At 45.1% G+C, this 21,157-nt stretch overlaps 1 protein-coding gene across 1 annotated transcript in view; it reads right to left on the reverse strand.

Annotated features, from left to right (window-relative positions):
* Znf462 (zinc finger protein 462) overlaps positions 1-21,157 on the reverse strand; it is a 134,238-nt gene that overhangs the window by 21,065 nt on the left and 92,016 nt on the right. Inside the window, 3 exon segments of the mRNA XM_037202640.1 lie at positions 3,262-3,485; positions 12,621-12,757; positions 14,165-14,432. Coding sequence (XP_037058535.1) covers positions 3,262-3,485; positions 12,621-12,757; positions 14,165-14,432 — 629 coding nt within the window.

Below are 21,157 nucleotides of genomic sequence, written 5' to 3' on the forward strand. Positions count from 1 at the left end.
ACGTGCTTGGTGGAAATCAATTGACCACATCCACATGACAGTCTATTGTTGAACTTTTTCTTCTGGTTCTTTAATCTGTATCTGTTCCTGTGCCAATGCCACACTCTCTTAATTACTGTAGATTCACTTTAAGTTTTGGAAGCAAGAAGAGTTGAGTTCCCCAACTTCACTGTTTCTCTTCACCATTTAGACTAACTCAGTAGTTCGCAAACTCTTAATGCTATGACCCTCTAATACAGTTCCTCATGTTGTGGTGATCCCAACAATAAAATTATTTCGATACTACTTCATATGGGTAATTTTGCTCTTATTACGAACCATAACATAAATATCTGATAAACAGGATATCTGATATGTGATCCCTGTGAAAAGGTCATTCATTCCCCAAAGGAGTCACAAGCCACAGATTGAGAACTACTGGCCTAATCTGCAGTCATTTACATCACCACAAAAATTTTAGGTTTAGTTTATCAATTTCTATAAAAAAATATTTCCCAAAAGTTTGGACAGAGATTATATTACATCCATAGATCAGTTTGGGAAGAAATGATCAATGCTGAACTTGTTGCCTATTTCATGAACATGGTATGTATTACAATAATGTAGGTCTTTCAGTTTCTCAGTGGGACTTGTGCTAGCTCTCAGTAACTAGGGCTTATAGCTCTTAGGTTAATTTCATCCCAAATTAGATTTTATTCCTTTTGATGTTAATTCATGTAATTAATCTTTTACAATTTTTGTTTTTAGCATTTAGGAATTTATTTTTGTGTGCCTGTCTTATACCCTGCTACCTCAATAATCTCCTGAGTATTCTAGTAGCTTTTTTTTTTTGTAGTTTCATCAGGATTTTGTAGCTACTAAGGTTTTCGAATACAAGTTATATTTCTAATTCTCTCAGGCCTTTGATTCCTTGCTTTTGTCTTACAGTCACTGACTTTTACATCTGAATCATCAGCGAGTCTCTTGAGCACACTTACAGCCCCATTCCTTTCCCATGAATTCTGATACTTGTATACCATTCACCTTGATGAACAACCACACTTTCCTAGTGCACAGCACCAGTGCCCATCATCGGAAAATCATCATTTAGGAGGGGGAAATGAATAGAAAATGGGAAAAGGAAAGTGCTGCTATCTAACATGAATCTCATGAACTTAAGAGACAAAGATGAACACCACTGGGCATGCTCTCAAAGTGGCAACTCCTCAGCCTTAGGCAGGTACTCATTAGACTTAACACACTTGTCAACCATAAGAAAGGGCAAAATTTAACAACATACCACAACACGGTAAAAATATAACAAGAATTATCTAAAACACAAGATTTTATTACTGAAATTTTTTTTAGTTCAGGCCTTTTGTACTTCATTTTGTACCTCAGGCCTTTTGAGAGCAGGGTTGTCTTGATGCTCCATACAATTCTTGCTATACAGGAGCATAATTCAGTTCACAAAGAGTCTATGGAATATAGACTGAGTGTCAACATTCAGGGAGTACAAGGACTTCATCTCCTCTTACTAGGCTTCTGAGCATGTATAATCATCCCCATGGTTAAACTGGAAAACGACCTTAATATCAAAGCAGCTTCCTAATGCATACACAACAAAGCAATGGAGCAAAAGTAATCACTCAGGTTTCTTTGTTCTAACGTTCTAAAATCGGCCCCTCTTTCTGGAGAACCCCACTTCTCAGCCCACATTCCCCAGCTCCAGCCTTGAACACACTGTTCAGGAAGCCTCTGGCTCCATTATTTGGTTCAGTTTCTAACATCCCCTGGATATCCTAGTAGCTTAGAAGCCACTGCAACAACTAGGGAAGAATTTCTCTTCCTGACTTGCTCTGTTCCCAGATACCAGCCTGAAGGCTTGAACGCTATAATAAAAAGACGACTGTGCATAAATGATGCGTCCATGAATGACTACAAGAAGCTTGATCTGAAATACAATTGCCCCCGAGTTAGGATGAGAAATGCCTAGAAGACAGAAGAAGCTTTAAAGGATATGAAAATTTCCAGGAAGGTAACCTTGGCTTTCGTTCTCAGCTTTTACTTCAGGGGCAGTCATGGGCAACTGGAAGTTGCCATCAACCATGAAATTGTGAACCTGAGACAAAGCTCAGGAGCCAGCAGAAAAATTTTAGTCCTTACCAAGAAATGATTCAGACTGAAAAATCTATCACTTGGGTTTGGAAACATAAGAAAGAGTGGCTGAGTTTCTGCTGAAGAGGTCACAGAATGAGAAAAATGGAAACAGCATCAAAAGTGCTTTTCATTATGTCTTGAGGAAATGCTTAATAGATGTTTTGGATCAGCTAATTAGAAAGGATTTCAATAGGCTATTTCCAAAAGCAAATACTAATCATAACTCCTCCTGTGCTTGGGGCCATATGCAAAACCTGGGTAATCACCTAGAGCCACAGTAAGCCAAATAAACCCTACACTGAGTAAGATAGCCATTATGTATGGCTCTAATTCTCAGCAAACCCACAGAAGAGAATTTACCCCACAAATCTCTATCACGTGTCCTTCCTAGTCCATTAAAAAAATCAGTTTCCTACATTGTTCAGATACACATAGTGATGCCTTTGAAAGTCTGTGTAATTAGCAAAACCCTGGGAAGAACTTACATGGCTGAGAGTCAATGGGTTGGCAACTAAGAGCCCACAGCCTGGCACCTTTTGTTGGATAAAGTTTTATTCAAACACTTCTGTGTTCATTCACTGATGCACTGTCTGTGGTTGCTTTCTTGTTATAGTAATTGTGGGTTTGAGCAAATTGCCACTGAAATCATAGACGGCCCACAAAGCCCAAACAGAGCTACTGACTGCCCTTTACAGGAAGTCTGCCAACACTGTGATAACATGTTTAAAATAAGACAGAAAAATTTTGTTCAGGATAAAAAACAAAACAAAACAAAAAAACAGGATACGATATTTTATATATAGTACAAACAAAATCAGATAAAACAAATGAAAGCAAGTATAGAAAAGATGCCTCAAAGTTTTGGATGGTGGAGGTATGAGTGACTCCTTCACTCTACCTATTTTTTTTAACAAGTCCTACAATGATCATGTATTTCTTTTATTCTAAGAAAATGAAGGTTTACTGTAATCATTAATTGAATTCATCTCCCTATTTTGCACACAGTAGGTATGACTACAGTGACCTATCTTCTGAACCACACGCTGACCTGTCTCCCCACTGGGGCCCTCCCCACAGGAGTGCTGAGGTGGTGGGGGGAGGCAGGAAGTCCTGGGTGAGTACCTTATGCTCATCCCGAAGGTGAGTGTCCAGTTCCTCCGTGTGCTTGGTCTCATAGTAGCAGAGCTGGCATTTGTAGGGTTTCAGTTCACTGTGCTTTTCTATGTGTTGCTGGAGGCTCTCGTCACTGGAGCAGGTGAAGGTACACTTATCACAGCGGAAAACTACTCCCTGCAAGTATTTTGACAGTTTGGAACGGCACACTTCAATGGGGACAACTCGCTCTTCTGTGGAAACAAATCGAATGGAGAGATGGGCATTTTTACTGATGGAAAGCAGATGTTCCTTCTTTGGGATATAAGAAACGGACCCATTCAATGCTGATACTTCTGGTGGGTCTTGGTCTGCGAACAACACACACATGCACACTGTCCCTCCCTGCCTTCCCCACATGGCACATAAGCCTCTGGCACAACTGGGTACTTTGAAGACCAGATGCTTCTGTGTACTCAATATCAGGTGTGATGTATAAGCAGACGTGGGGCAGGTGGAAAGGTGTTAGATAACTTCTGAATGGAGGTGATGAAGGCAGGTTGGGCATGGAAGTGGCTGCCATCTTTACCAACATTAATAACCACTGACAAAAACCATTATAATATCCTTGAACAAGTGCAATAATAGCTGGATGCCTGGTGTCTCTGAGGGAAGGAAATGGATATTAACTGGGCACCTAAGTACCACCACTGTGTTTCGTCTTCTAATGACATCATGGCTGGAGTTACTCCCATTTTCAGAATAAATAAAAGTATGAAATAGCCCCCTACTTACATACTTGGGATCAAAGCCAGGGTCTCAGACATGCTAGGCACGTGCTCTATACTGAGGTACATCTCCAGTGAGAAACAAACTTTAAAAATGTCCTAAAGTTCGCAGTCACTGCAACCGACAGAGCTGAGATGTGAACCCAGGTTGGCCTCACTGCTACTTCTATTCCTGTGTCCCCTTGAAGATGCTCTTAAAGATGCCCTTCTCTGGTCCTGAAGGCAAGGGGATCTCAAATAGAACAGCAAATCTAGCAACCAACCAACCCGTACATTTAGCTTACAAGTGAAATGGCTGTGGGCAGCACTGAGGGGAGGGGGTAACCCCTTGGGAACCACTGAAGGTTTGTGCCACTCTAGAAAAATCTGTAATCCAATTGCCACAAGAGGAAGAAAACTCAGAGCAGGGAAGAGAGGATGTGAGTGCCTTTCCCACTCACATACCAAATGTTGTAGGGCTGGAAATGCATGCACTTGTGTATTTTGCTCTCTCTCACCCTTGTGTTTAACTGCTCAAATTAAATTTCACACCAGTCTGCCCAGAGTATTGGCACACGTGCCAGATATCCATAACTGGGATAAAATTAAAATCTGTGCTATATATGCAAGAATCAAATATAGCATGTGTTTTCATGCTGAGTCTGGATTTCAGAAGACTCTGGAAGTTTACAAATGGACGCACACAACATATACTTATATTATTTAGAAACAGCAATGTATTATTAAATCAGAAAAGCATGATTTTATTCCCAGAGACTCTGAGTAGCTAGTCTTTTGCACGCCGATGCGACTGCCTCCTCCAGCTTCCCCTTCGTTACCGGCTGCATTCGGACCCGAGGGAATTCCCCCCACCCAACATCATGTCTCCATCTCAACCACAACATTCTAACTGTGGGGCACTCACTGCCTTGGAGCCCTGGAATGTAGCGCCTTATCGGCCAGCAAAATGCTGGGCAGAGGAAGCGTGGAGGGTGGTGTCTACAACATACTCCCCAGAGATCTAATGCATATGTTATTTTCCCTATACAAAGAATCAGTTGCTTATTTAGAAATATAAATATTTTTAAACTAAAGTATAGCAGACAGCTAAGAAACACATGATTATAAAGTAATCCACACATTTTCTTAGAATAGCAAATGTGTAACAGTCTTCTAAGCCATTCAGTTCCACGGTTTGGTGTAAACGGAGGAGGGAAATGTCTTGGCATAAACTAGTTGGCCTGAAGAAGTCCATGCTAGTATCTTCTACTCCTGGGCTCCTTAAGAGAAGCCTAGCTGACATCTGCGGGCTAGACAGTTCTCTGTTGTGGGGCACTGTCCCATGGATTGTAGTACTTAGCAGCTTCTATGGTCTTCATCCACCAGATAATTCTAGTATTCATTCCTGTGACACCCCAAAATGTCTGCAGGGTCGTGCACCTTTGGGAGGCTGGAAGGATTGGCTGAGAGCCACTGCTTTGAGCACTACCAAGCATGAACTACTGTGGCTCCATGTAATGTGGACCTGACTAAGACCCTAAACTACAGTGTAGGGACAGAGGAGCAGCAGCCACACAGAGACTAACAGGCACACTGAGGGTGCAATTCACGCAAAGGGCTGCCACGACCATTTTTGGCACTTCCTTGAGGCTACAGCCCTCCTGTTCCCTCTCTACTTGTTCCTGATTTATCTTGTCATCTTTACGGCTTCCTCTTCTATTCTTTGGCTCCAGCCTGGCCCATCTGCCCTAGATCTGTCAACCTCCATGGAGATGAAGAACAGCTGGGCACACTTTTCCATGTAACAATGCCTCCAATGCCACGGCGACAGCTATTTGGTCACTCAACAGTCTGTTTCCCACAGTCAATTATTGGTTCTCCCAAACCCCATTCTGATGGATCCCCTTTCAGTTCCTCTCCACCTGGGTTAGCGTTCCTTGCAGTTTCTAATTTCACAATGTATCATTAAGAATTTTATCCAAAGGTCGAAGCATTCAAAGTCATGCCCTGGAGTTCAAATGCTAATAATAATAATAACTAATACATGACTTCACAATTGATTAAAAGCCTGCTATGAGGCAAGCTCTATTAGGTGTTAGTGTTGTATATGGAAATATCAGTTATTATTAGTGTTATCATTCGAAGATGTCTGCACAATCCCCCCAACAATAAACAAATAAGTAAATGTAATTTTAAAAATTACAAAACTTCCCATTTCCAAACTAAGCTATAAGTTAAAATGGACCAAATCCCTTACTTATATAAATGTGTGTTTTCATTACCTGCCAAGCTAGACTAGAATGTTCCAGGTATGGACTCGATCCTGCCTTGGCTATAGGAGCTCATATTTCAATGAGAACTCATGGTTCTTTCTTGACTTCACACCCCTCAAAATTACCCTGGGTAAGAAATGGCCTGAATTGTACCCATTGTGACTCAGCTCCCTCCCAGTGATGGTTGCAAAAAACACAATGATGTCACCAGTTCACCACATGATGGATGGTCAATTTCATCTCCTCCTACCCAACTGGCACTTACTGCTGCAGTGAGACCTGAAACTGGACAGTCTGGCCTCCAGAGTGATGAGACAGCAAAACACCTGTGTCCTGAGGAGTAGCAGCAGCAGCAGAGCCGAGCATGCTGCCATGCTGCCAAGGAGCCCAGCAGAAAGGCTGCAGAAATGCAACCACCGAGGGCCATTTCTTAGAAAGAAGCCGCAGGACTGTGGGTTCTGCAACACTCTTAAGTTCCCTTCCAAGAACACCCCAAGTCCTAAATGAGGCAGCGAAAAGCTGGAATTCCTTTATACCCACAAACTTAGCGGGCAAGGCATCAATCCAGAAGACTGAGCCCAAAGGTCCACTCACTACTTGTTGTTAAGCAATGAGAGACAAAGGCCGAAGACAGGAGAAAACCATTGAGAAAACAGGCCAATGTCAGCGCACTTGGGAGATGGAGGCAGGAGAGTTTGGAGTTTGCCTGGGCAAGGTACTAAGTTTCAGGTCAGGTTGGGCTCTCTAAGACCCTATTTCAAAGGGTTGTGAGAGGGGTGATAAGGAAGAGGGGAAGGAGGAAGGAATGTGAGAAGTTGGAGGGATAGGAAGAGAAGAAGGAAAAGAAAAAGACATCATTATTTTTTTTTTAAACATTCTAAAATAAAGCCACAAATAGATATAGAAGCAAAAGCAAGCAGCTCCTGGTAAGAGCTATTAGGTTTTGACATTAGCACGTTTCTAGAGAGAGCTGGGAACAGTTAATACCTCTATCACGTAAGGATACTGATGGGAGGGAACATATAATTTCACTAAATCAAAATAATATTGGCCGTCTGATTGATTTTCTCTCCTAAAACCAGTGACCTAACCAGTTAGGGGAGATGACTTCCATTCAGCATGGCCACCTTCAAGGCTTAGCTTCAGTCAGCATTCATTTATAAAGCAGGAAACAGAACCTTGAAGTTAACAACTTAAGAGCAACCCCCGCAATTACACAGCCACATAATCAAAACATAAATATTTGTGAAAACGATTTCAGCCCTACAAATTCAAATCTGTGCCCCAAATTTCAGGCTTGCTATAAAGGTACACGGGACAGCTGGGCAAGCTGTGTATGGGCACCATACTTCCAATGGTCGTACACTCACAGCCATGCAATCATGAAGTTTCACTCACCCGTTTACTATGTCTCTTTCCACTAAAGCTCAACTTCCCTCAGGGAACAAATGTTGCCTGGCTCTTCATGGCTGAATTGCCCAATTTCTTAAAACACCAGTAGGTATGCTACAAATCCACCACTCAAATGAAAATCACCCAGAGTCCTACCAAATGAGTTCATGAAACAAACTTCCAAGTTAAACTTAACATATCTCACCAGATGTTGACTGATATAAATCCATAGCTCTTAAAGAAAGGGATAGGTCCAATGATTCCTTGCTTCAACCTTGCCTAAATTCTTATTTAACAGGTATCTAACTGACAATCTGATTTAAAAAGACCTCTCCTGGCTTCCTATCTGTCTACTAAACAGAGGTCAAACTTCTGCCTCTAAAGCCTCCAGAACACACTTTCTTCAAGGCCTCTTATTCTCTTCAGGTACCTGGAATAGCCTGATGCCATGCTGCAGATAGATCTTGCTTCCAGTGGCTTCAGTGGTTTATTAATAACCCCCCCCCTCCAAGCAGCGGTTGATAGTGTCCCCAAAGTTTATGTCCACTTGGAACCATAGAATATGACTATTGGGGGGGGGGCTGGAGAGATGGCTCAGAGGTTAAGAGCACCGACTGCTCTTCCAGAGGTCCTGAGTTCCATTCCCAGCAACCACATGGTGGCTTACAACCATCTGTAATGAGATCTAGCATCCCTCTTCTGTATACATAATAAATAAATCTTAAAAAAAAAAAAAGAATATGACTATTGGGATAGAGTTTTTGGATGTAATTAACATGAGCAAGGTCATATTACATTAGGGCTGGCCTAAAAGCCAATGCCTGATGTCTTTATATGAGAAATCACAGAAAGAAACACACTGGGAATGAGGCCCTGAGAAGAAGAAGGCAGAAGCTGGATGGATGCCACTGTAAGCTAAGGATACCAAAGAATGCCAAAGAGCTAGGGCATGACAAGGAATCAAAGCCAGAGTCTCATCCAGGATAGGAAAGAGATCTATCACTGACTTGTCACCCCCTTATCCCATCAAGGATGGTTTTTGTCAAGTTTTACATGATGCACAGCCCTGCTGATAATTCTAGCCTCTGTAACTAGGAGAGAACACCTATTTAAAGCCACCGAATTGGTATCCATATATCTCAATGCAGCCCAAGTCTTCCCTGTGAAATGCGACCATGGCTCAGTTCGAAAGCCATCTTTGTCCATGACCTATCTCTTTCCTGGGCATAAATAGGACTCCTAGACAACCATTATTCACTGTCTTGTATATGCTCTGAATGTGTTCATCTGGAGGAGGCCAAGATGGCTTTTCTATTCTGCATCATCCACCAACAGCCACACAGAGTGCAGCAAGTAACCAGCAAACAATGAGTGTTTGCTGAACTCATGAATCAGTAGGATGCTCCCTTTGCCAGTCCACATCCTTGATTAGTTCTCATCCAGACTTCCATGGGATGGATTCCTCTCCCCTCCTCTCTTACTTAAATGCATCACTCTGTCCCAACAAAAAGTGACAGCAACTATCCTCGTCAGTAGCAAGTCTGTCTCAGGGCCAGTTCAGAAGTTGTTTTTCTTGCCTTTCATCCCAAGGTTTTTAATTAACTGAGGCCTCAGAAACATCTCATGCTGTGGACCCTAGAGACCAAAGATGTTTATTCATCCGGAGCAGGCAGTGCACAGGTGCAGAAGCCTCATCTTATTACTCTGGGATCAGCCCCAGTGTTGATCTGCAAGGCAGACATCTGACCGCATCGCTGAGATGCCAAGACCAGGTTCTCTCTGATCTGCCTTCAAGGGGAGATGGACACCAGAGCAGAAGTCAGCAGGTACAGCTGTCTTGGGGCCCTCTGCCACATGTGGATTGGGGTCCTCACCTTTGACCTCTGGCCCTACAAAGAGATCTGTCCTTAGACCAGTTTTCCCAGCCTCTAGAACACTGAACAGGTGATATGAGCTTCCCAAGGGTAAGAGTGATGCCTGGGAGTTAAAGCAAGTGCTGCGGGTCTAACACACCTGGGTTCCAATCCCAGCCTGTTACCCAAGAGTCCTTGGGCCGTAGGGAAGTTATCCAGCTTTCCTGTACCTGTTTTTGTTGTCTGTCATCAGGGAAACAGTCATATCGACCATGCTGGGGTTGGTGAGTTTACTCAAGCACTCAGCAGGGTGCCCATGGCTGAGTAAACACTCACTAACAGCAGCCACAGGCTCTTGTCCTCACTACTGATCCTTAGCTCCACATATCGGGACCACATTCCCACCTTGGTGAGGACAATATTCACATATCCAGAAACTCTCTCCCTAGACAAACAGAAGAGACAGTGCCACCAATGATGGGGAATGGCGTGAGACCCAAGAACAGAAGATTGGGGCTGATTCCCTGCCTGCTGGCTGAGCGACTCTGGCTCAGTTACTTTAGCTCTCTACGACCCTACGGGATAAATTGAGTCACCCGAAATCCAAAACTTTGCCAGCACCAACTGGATAAAGGATATTCAACTGACATCCTATGTAAATATTCCAAAATCTGAATACTCCAGAACTCAGAAACACTTCTGGTCTCTAGCATCTCATACTGTGGAGCATTCAACGTGCACTGTATGTCTGGGCCCAGTACACACTGTTGCACCCGTGTCTGTTCACTGCAGAGATTCCTTCCAGACTTTGGTGTCTAGATTGTGGGAAACTGTTTGATAAACACCCCAAAGCCAACTTTCTTTCCTTCCCTTTCTTGGTGGGCAAAGATCGCAAGGCCAAATCTGCAGGTGTGGCCAACGAGAGATGGGGCTCTTGCACACGCAGGCTTCTCCAGACTGCAGCTGAGGTCATCCCTACTGTCAGCTGCACTTTGTATTGGCCTCACTTTCTTTCACAATTGCCTTCATTTCTTCACTTGTTTTTAATGCAACAGCTCAGCGGGAATGACTCTGGGCTACTCTAAATCCTTTGCGAAATGAAGCACAGCTCCAATAAATACACCGAATTAAAAAAGCAGAAAGGGTAGAGACCAGCAAAACCTCCCACAGACTTCAGACTTCCTCAGCTTTGAGCTTCGCATCTGCCACACAGGAGGCCATGTGATGCTGCTGCTGCCTATAGTGCTGCTGATGAGGCAACTGGGTGCCGGGAGCTCTTTGTCAAGTGTTCCTGGCCTCCTCACAGAAGCACTCTGCCTCTGTCTTCCTTAACTCTGCGCTCAGCCAAGGAAAGTCATTGAACTTGTCAGCCACCAAAGCTCTGATCCCACCGTGCAGCAATATGGGAAATGATTGCAGCCAGTGAGGATTCACCGCAGCCAGCAAGGACTCACTGTTGATGTGCTCTGGGCACTGGTTCTACTGATGGCCTCCACCCAAGCCAGGATGGGCACACAGCTACCAAAACACATGGGCTGGGGGACCGGAAGCCAGGTGACTGAGGCAAAACACCAGGCAGACCGCTGAGGGCCAAGAATCCCTGCCTAAATACTGCTGCGCTGCTTTTGCCTGCCTCACAGGTGGTTGGCCCAGCCAGCTACCATCTCTCATCTCATTAGAATGCAATGGAAGGAAGAAACACACAGCGCCCTGTAGGTGTTGTGTCTTCTACGAGATGTTGGCAGATATAAGCACATCACGAGCATGCAGCCTAAAGGTGGTGGTTCTGGAGACATGGAAGCTACTTGATAAATGTCTCCACCCTGGCAGCTGAGGGACACCAAGGCAGGAAAGTGGGTGACACGTGCTGCTTTGGGCATGTGTGGCAGATACTGGAAAGCTTTTCAAGGTTAGAGGCAAAAGAAAAATGATGAGGAAGGAAGGGTGGGAAGCAAGGGATGTGAAGGTGAGTAGACTGCAGAACAGACAAGACTGGCAATGGGGACTCCTCTTTCCACCCTCCCGCAAGAGGATCTTTTGGCCAAAATGCATTATCAACGTGTTTCCTTCCAATACTAAGGACTCCCATTCGCTAATGGTATGGGTTTTTTGTTTTGTTTTGTTTGTTTGTTTGTTTGTTTGTTTGAGACAGGGCTTCTCTGTGTAGCTTTGCACCTTTCCTGGAACTCACTTTGTAGATCAGGCTGGCCCCGAACTCACAGAGATCCACCTGCCTCTGCCTCCCGAGCGCTGGGATTAAAGGTGTGCACCACCACTGCCCGGCTTGGTTAATGGTATTTTAATCGGCCAAGAGCAAACTTAAAAAAAAAACAAAAAAAAAGTCCAAGCGGGCCAGTCCATGTCTGTTTATAATCCCAGCAACCCCGGGAAGTTGCTGAGGCAGGTGGATTTCAAGTTTAAAGCCAGCTGGGCTCCACGGAGAGATCCTGTTTCAGAAGTGCAAAACAGAGTGGAATGACCCAGCCCAGCGCTCTCAGAAGGATCCCTGCTGATCAGGGAGAATGCACACTCAAGTACCCCCCACCACACTGTGCAGCCACGAGGGAACCCCACCAGCTACTGTCTCACAGAATGATCATGGCTCACAGAGAAGCCATACAGAGTACGATCCAAACCAGGATGATCCAGCGTTCAATCCATGGGTTTGCTGCCCAGCAGCCCACTTTTGTGCTTTGGAACTTTCTCCCTGTCCATTTCAGAGAAAATTTCACTTTGTGCTTGGGAAAGCATCATTTTTGTCTTTGTTTCTCACGCTTTCCTTCCCCAGGCTCGCTTCACACATAGCTAGAATCCCTTGGTAGCAAAGGATTCAGAATGGGAAATTCCTGACCCCCAGAACCCTGATGGAAAGATTCCTGAGGACCCCCCCCCCCCGCCCCCTTCTCCCTCCAGGAAGGAATTCTACTGACAGGAATGTGTCTTTTCCATGGATATCAGTGGTTGTCACAGTGACTCTTCCTGGGAGGAGCAAAGCTCAGGGAAGAGGGCAACACTGCTGTGGTACCCAGGGAACATACTCAAAATGCTGCAGCATTACCGCCCACCCAGGACCCGAGAGAGAACTGAGCTCATCTGAAGGTTACCTCGGTGCAGCACTATGTGGTCGATCATGTTGCGTTTGTATTTGGTGTGATAGAGGCAGAGAGGACAGCGGAGGTCTTTGGGGCCTTCCTCTGGGACCGCCGAATGCCCAGCTTCCACGTGCATAGTAAAAGCAGATCTAAGAGAGAAGGGACAGAGACCATGACAAACAGTCACTGATGTGTCTCCTGCGGGCACACCTCTCACAGGTGTCCACATCAGGCTCTGCTGCTTGAGAAGCCTCAACTGAAGCTGTTCTGTTTGCTGACCACAATCCCCTTGGCCAGTTAACCAACCCATCAATGAACAGAAATACAGTGGCAGCTACTCAGAACCTTTGCTACTTGGCTGGGATCAAGGTTTCGTGTAAAAAGAAATAAATACCCTACATACTTCATTCTTGAAAATTAGAAATTGCCTGTTATGCCAAGTCTGGTGGAGCGTGTCTATAAACGGCAGCTGCTCAAAGGGCTGAGGTTGAACGATCACCTCATTGAGCCTAATGTGGGCTAAGTAATGAGTTCAAGGCCAGCCTGGATAACTAACTGAGAACCTGGATAGATCGCCCAGCACCACACAGACACACAGAAATTAACTAATACAAAAACAAAATCCCTCAGAGGACCAACTCTGTCTCCCATCGGGTATTGGAAGGGCTGTTGGAAATCTTGGCTGACTCATAAGCTGCCTTCATGAATCTTCACATCTTCACACGTAAAGCATGATGAGAACAGGTTGTTCAGGTGTCAGTCATGGTGACTGCGACTAGGTCCCCTCAACTCAGAATTGCAGGCCCTGCTGCCTCTCCCTCCGCCCATCTGACATCTTTGAACTTGGCAAAACCTTGAATGCCTCATTACAAGTGCATGATGGGCAGATAGGATTGCTCAGTGGTCAAGCCTGCTGTCAGGTCTGATGACCTGAGTTCAACCCCCAAGACCCACATGATGTTGGGAGAGAACTGACCCCCACAAATGTGGGACCTCCCGTGTCCTCCTGCAGCCCCACATGCGCATGGTGACATGGGTGTGTACACACACGGATAAACGGATCAATAAGTGGTAAGAGTTCCTCATAAGGAAGGGAGTGGGCGTTACCCTTTGGCAATCTTTCTCTAATGAGTTCTTTCTCACATTTCCTTAATATATCTACATTTGCTTCAAAAAGACAAAAAATGAGAGCTAGAGTTTAAAACACACACACACACCCCAAAAGAGGATGTTCTCTGAAAGAAAAAACATGTTCCATTCCATTCCTGGTCCTGCAGCGGACCAGGGCAGTCCTTCGATCCAATCCCACATTGTTTAGAAGCCCATAGGCTCTGACCACTTGTTCTTAGGTAACTCTTGCCCCCTTCCTCAGGTCCCAAGCAGTCTTTCTGAAACTAGCTTCCTTCTGTGAAGACTGAACCCAACCTTCATTCCACACACTGGCAGAAGAACCTTCCTGGAGCTGCAGGCGGGGAGGTGTAAGGGAAGAGTGTGGGGAGGGCTGGAGCAGGGGCAGCCACTTGAGGTTTGCTCAGCGGTTCTTCCCCGCCACTTACTTAAAGCCCGTGTAAAAGGAGCAGTCTTTGCACTTGAACAGCTTCTTCCCTCCGTGCTTGTCCCGGTAATGGCGCCTGATGCTCTGGATGTAGCCAGAGGAGAATTCACAGAATTCACAGTGAAGGACAGCTTCCGCCTTCTGGTCCGTGCCGGCGGCGGTCCCAGAAGAGGGCACGGGGCTCACACGGCTGTTGTTTCTTGCCAGGGCAGCTGACTGGTAGTGATTCAACTGCTGCTGAACATCGGGGGGCTCCGAGTAAGAGGAGTCTGTGGAGAGACAAGGGACAGTGACCTGGGCTGCGGAGGACACCGTGTGGGGCGGTGCTTGCTTACAAGCCCTTCACCTCAGGGTCTCCCCCACCCCGCCACCACCTCTGTTAAGACATCATCTACACCTATTGGGGCTGGCACGGTTGGCATGAGTGTCATGCCAGCACCTTCACACAGCATAGCAGACCTGTCATCCCAGCACCCGGGGAAGCAAGGCAGGAGGGTACCCGGGAGCTACTGGCCAGCTGGTCTAACCACACCCTACCTCAAAAAAAAATCAAGGTAGACAGCCATTGAGGAAGACAAGAAGAGATGTTGGCCACTATCCTACACGTGGTGCACACACACTTACACACATAGCTCACACCACAAAACTATTACCACAATTAAGTCCATCAGCTCACCGCCTTCCTCCCGTGGCTAGCATTCTCTGGTGTGTGGTGGGCACACTTTAGACCTCAGATGACAAGAGGCATCTTCCGGCATTAACTATGGCACCTGCTGCGCACAGACAGGCCCCTCCCGCAGCTGTCTACCTTTCACCTGAAAGTCTCTTCTGGCCAGCATCACCTGGTCAGTCCTGAGCAGTTCTTTCGGGGGAGTAACAACTCTCATCTTCACTACACTATTCGACCCAGAGCTGGGAAGCACATGTAGAACGACAGATACTTCTTCTGAGTCTGACTTTGAGGGCTCATGGCATTTAAAAATAAAATTCTGAGGTTAAAAGTTTCAAAGAGAAGGAAGAAAGTTGATTTATTTTATTTTTTAAGGAAACTAGAGTGTGACAACAGGCTACCACAGAACACCCATCCTCATTGGTGGGAGAAACGGACCGGCACAGTGTACACAGCCTCCGACACGGAAAGAGACTAGACCATTCAACAGCCCCCCACCCCCGCCCCCATCCCCTGCAGCCCAGAGTTCTTCACACCATCCACACTATTTTTTTTTTTAAATCAGTCTTTAACAGGAGTGCTCAGGCACATGGCACTCCCACAAATACAAAAGTGTTTTGTGGCTTTGGAGTCAAGAGATTTACAATTTAAAATATAAAAATCCGATAGTGTTCTCCTGGAAGAGCCGTTTAAAGCTTAGTCAGCATTAAGATGGAGATTTATTCACAAATCCCATTAAAATGAAATTCCAAACAAGTTTCTCTGAAAGGTATTTTTAAGTTTGCAGCTCTGAGGGAAAATGATGGCAGGAACCTTAGCCCAAGGAGCTTTAATGGCAAGTCCTCGTGAAATGGGCGGGGCAGGGGTAGGAGGGACACCTTTTCCCAGCACACTCCTTGGGACTTGGTGGTCCCAATTCAAGGACACTGTCTCACACAACCTGCAGCTGCCTGTGAAGACTTGGGGAAGCCTGTGGGGACCACCCTGAAGAACGGCATGAAAACAAAGGACTCTCTCTTCTTTGTAAGCAAAGCCTTGTATACAAGCCTTCTCCCCATCTGATGGACACCTCAGTCTACAAAGTTCCCCCAGGTGGGAAATGGACCAGTCTTGTGAAATCTACTATTTGATCAAACCAAGATCAGCTATGGTCCCATTGGCCTCTTGGCCAACCGGGAGGGAGCCACCTCCCTGACTCCAGGGCGGCACACCACAGTCCCCCACCCCCATCAAAACGCTAAGATGCCTTTCACTTCTTGTTGCCTTGTCTGTCCTCCAGTGTACATTCCTTAAGATAGAGAGAAACCCTTTTGTAAACAAACCCAACCTAAAACAAAAGGGAGCCGAGCAATCTACAAGCCTCCCCGGGTTCACCAGCCGGGGTACACGGGAGACAAAGGGAGAAAGGAAGGACATAACCCGTGCATTGTCTCAGTTCCTTTATCTCCACTCCTTTATCCTTCTACCTGCTGCTGACGAACCCACCCAGGACCACAATAATGGACTGACTGGCAACTCCCTCCCATTCTTTCCTTCAGTGGCAGGGTCGTTTACCATTTCTCAGATTGTGTCTCTGTTTAAGCCCCAAGACCCAGTTATATCACAGCTCAGTGAAGCTCCAAACACTGCACTCTCCTGTGTTCCAGCGTGGGCTGAGCACAAGCAGCCAGTGTCCCCAGAAGTCCCAACCCTCTTGATAGAGACAGCCCTCCTCTGTCCCCTCAGCACTACAGCACAGCTTTCTGAAAGCAACAGGTCACAGCCCATTCTCGCTGAAGGAGGTCTGTTCCCCAATGACAAATCCACCCAGAGAATAAGGAAAGGTCCTAAGGAAAGGTCCGCTTCTTACGAAGTGGTGGAAGCTTCCTCAAGAAAGGGCACACAGCTAGGGAATCTCACAGGTTAGTATTCACGCAGAGCACATCTCAGATAGCAGGTACCTGACAGCTTAAATCCCTTCCCAGCAAAGCTATAAAGAAATAAATGGATGGCTCCTAGTCAGGCATTAAGGCAGGCTAACCCCTTTCCTCACCTGCCTCTCACTCAAGCAGACTCATGTACCTATTGCTTAGGTACTCCCCTGGAAGGGAGTCAGTCTCCATTTAGTAAACACACTTCGTTGTGGCTGTTTCTCGACTCTATTGCACATGACACCATCCATCATAAAACAAAAGCAAAACAAGAGCAACAAAAGCCACTCAGATTCTAAAATGCAAATTCATATATTACATGAAAGTCAAAGAAAAAGATGCAAGAACTCTTGGCGTAACATTTCAAGAAATGAGACTCAACAATGCAAAAGAAACAGCTGCCACTGTCCATGCTCTGAGTGCCTTTTCCCCCCTCCTGCTTAAACCCAGGACTGGTAAACTCACACATGCAAAAGCAAATCCCAGTAGCTACGACACATGTGTAACAGTTTCCAGGGCGGCAACCCACTTTGGGGGACCTTTCAGAGCTTGGCTTTCTCCCAGGTGCCAGCACCCACCCCTTTGTTTGTAAATAACCTGACACTCTGAGCACTGATGTCCAACGCCTGAATTTGTATGACTCCACTGATCTTGAAAAGGCCAGCTTGTTATGCAGTAGAAGGGTCCAGTTTGCTCATGAATTGCAGCCCTGAGGCCCAGAGGAGGCTTGTATGTTGGAAGCAGGGACAGGCAGACCTCAGACTAGCCTGGTTTATCTACATAATGAATTCCAGGCTAGCCAAGGCTAGGTCATGAGATTCAGTCTTATAACAATAATGAGATGCTAGAAAGACTATTCTCACACATCACTCTAAAATTCCTCATGCTGAGAGGAGGCTGGAGAGGTACACATTTGTACCTCTAAATGGTGGGTTAGCACTTGGGAGGAGGCAGGATTCTAGGACAGCTGGAAATTTCAAAGCAGAAAAAAACTGCATTCCAGAGGCACCTCCCCAGCCCTCTCTGGTTTACTGTGTTCCTTAGAGGGCTACTTGGAGATTTCTTGCTAATTCTAGAACTCCTTGAGTGGCTAGCCAGAGCTAGGTGTTAATCCTCTCACTTTTAGTTTTTCTCCATCCTCCAAACATTAGCTATTGCAGAAACAACCACAAGAAATTTGCCTTCACAAGAGCAAAGGCAGAAAGGTGAACTTCGCAAGAATGGTGTGCCTGGAAGAAGGAACCTTTTGACAGATCCACAGTGCTGAACACACATTTGCTAGCACTGTCCTGGGGCCAGGGTATGTTGCTGGCTCTGGGGACTCAAGGCCAAAGAAGTCATGAATGGTATCTTCTAGCAACTCAGATCTGTTACTAAGTGGTTGCAGCGCCCCAAAGAAATGGCTCAGGGGAGGGAGCTAGTCGTTGACTGTTAGGAAAATTCAGGCCTTCTTCACATCTCCAAAACTCATTTCACTCACTGAAGCAATAAAGGAGGCAAAGAAAACAAATAGGCAGTCTCAGAGAGCTTGTCCACTTGAGAGATGGAGGCCAGAAGAGTAGGAATCAATGGTGCAAGGGTGCAAACTCCGCTTGCGTGCTGAGTGATACAGAATGGTTAAGTCTCAATTTTCTGCAGCTTCAAAAAGAAGTTGGGAGAGAGAGACAAGGGTAGCCAGCAACCACACTCAATTGTATGTGAACTAAGCTTTTAAGACAGACTTGGGAGACAAGCTCGATTATTAGTAGGAATCAAATACCAGGAAAAATAAAGACAAAAGAATCTTAGGTAAGTCCATTTCTGAGGTGGACAGAAGGTAAAGGATTATTCATCAGCAAATATTTACTGACCATCGAGTAAACAGGAGACCTGTTCCGGGACAGTAAGACTTGATCCCTGTCTTCAAGCAACTCATTGTCTCAGAAAGACATAGAAGTGATTGATTACAATATAATGCAAACAACTGGACATTTTACAGAGACATCTGCACAAAGAAGGAAGAGGAAGAGGGACAATCAGCATCATTTAGTGACTGATTGTGGGAGTGAGGGAGATGAAGCAGGGCTGTCGAGAGAATCCTGAGTATCCATTAATAAATATGTCTGATATTAATTACTGTGCTAATTAATGAGATCAACCTAAGACCTGCAGATACTGAATGTTTCCTGCACCCCAGCTCTAGCTTACATCATACATTTAGAGATGAGTAAAGAGAAATTTAAACAACTTCATTCTTACAATGGAAAAAAAGGATGATGGGCATGAGAGATGGCTCAGTGGCAAGGAGCGTATCTTTGCTATATCTGCTACAGCAGAGGACCCAAGCTGGTTCTCAGGACCCACATCTGGTAGCTCAAAAGCTCCTATACTTCTAGCTCCAGGAAATCCAACACCCTCTTTTGGCCTCCTCAGGTACCTGCACTCAATTGCACATAACCACACACACACACACACACACCACACACACACACACACACACACACACACACAACACACAACAACAACACACACACACACACACACACACACGGACACACACACGGACACACAGAAGGGGTTTAATTAAAAATAAAAACAAGGGCTTGAGAGGTAGCTCAGCAGTCAAGAGCCCTTGCTGTTGTTGTAGAGGATCTGGGTTCATGTCTCAAGACCCACACTGGTAGATAGGTAGCTCACAACCTCCTGTAACTCAAGCTCCAGGGGATCTGGCCCTCTCTTCTGACCTCTTTGGGCACTCAAGCACATATGTACATTAGATACATGAAGACACAAACATACACAAATAAAATGAAATATTAAAAATGAGTCTTTTTAAAAATGAAGATGGGAACAAGGAGAGTGAATGTAACAGAAAAGCAATAGAAAAAACAATAGAAAGGAGGTGGTATAGATTGTGTAAACAAACCTTTCAAATCTCAAAGTTCAACAACAGTACAAAAACATCAAAGCAGATAAGCACGCTGATGTGCCCTTGTAATCCCACCATCGCTCCAGAGGCAGAATCACGAGGGTCATGACAAGGTCAAGACCAACCTTGTCTACATGCTAAGTTCCAGGCCAGCCAGGATCATATAGCAAGACCTCATTCTAAAAAACCAAAAGGAAGGTTTAATAGTACTACATGGATTATAATTCTCTTCAGAAAAGCAGATAATTCATCAGCTAAAGGTTGGTTAATGTAAACATGTGGAGATATCCAAAACAGAATGAGGGATAAAAGGGTAAAACTGAGATAAACAGGAACATGGTCACCACCTCTAGCCAAGAAATGATGAAAATGGAGAAATACTCACTGATCATGGAAGGAGAAGAGCTAGAGATGTACTGTAGTTGACAGCAGGGAGCTTCTGGCATGGTATACAGCTTGTATGATATAACCACTTAGAAACTTTGACAAAAGACCAAAGCAGTCTGAGTATTTATGTGTATGTCAACAATATCCTAGGAATCTGGAGGGAAAAGAATTCTGTTGCTCTGGGAAATGCCCCATTGGGATGATAACACCAGTCCTTCATCTACAGCTCAGAAAGGGGCTCAGGAGATGCCTCAAAACCACTCAATATGCTAGAAACCAGCTATCTCAAATTCTTCCTCTTGCATTTGGAATGTTAGTGCATGGCTCCTGTATTCACTCACATTAGAGGTGTAACCATGTGCTAGACAAAGATCTTACCACCCCCCATCATTGCTGCTCTTCCTCTCCACCCCATACCTTTATACCCATTGATCTCTTGGGTCCTCACAATCCACAATTACAACTCAGCATCCTACCTGCTCCTACTTCCTCCAAGATCTAGACTGAGCATCATACACTACTGAATGATTATGGTACAAGGATGTATCTGATGTGCACACAGCTCTTGAGTCTGGCCCATGCCGTGACTCCAGCCTCACTTTCAGCTAGTTTCTGATTCCTTGAACATGCCAAGCATGTCATTGATCTGGTCCTTGGTCAGGCTAAGTTACTTACTGTTCTACTACAAATTGCTACCCGGCCTTCAAAACTCTGTTGAAAAGCTACCTCCTTTGTGAAGAATTTCCCACCAAACCAATGAAGTTTTTGTTCAAGTCAACACATACACATCTGCAATTCTCTCCATTACCTCATTATACCTTGTGCTACGTTAAGTCCTCTTAAGCACTGCCAACATACTAGGCCAGACCAAGGTTGCAGACAACAAAAAATCTGCTACAGCCCCATCTTATGGAGGCATTTTCTCAATTGAGGTTTCCACCTTTCAGATAACCAAGTTTGTATTAAGTTGACCAAAAACTAACCAGCCCATTCATGCAATACATAAAAGGCCTAGAGATTTACTGCATGGCAACATGTAATGTAGCCAATATGATGCTTAGTATTTAAAATTTGGTAAGAAGGTATAAGTTTTGTGTCATGTTGTTCTTTTTTTTTTTT

Source organism: Peromyscus leucopus, chromosome 2 (genome assembly GCF_004664715.2).
Source record: "Peromyscus leucopus breed LL Stock chromosome 2, UCI_PerLeu_2.1, whole genome shotgun sequence".
NCBI classification, from domain to species: Eukaryota; Metazoa; Chordata; class Mammalia; order Rodentia; family Cricetidae; genus Peromyscus; species Peromyscus leucopus.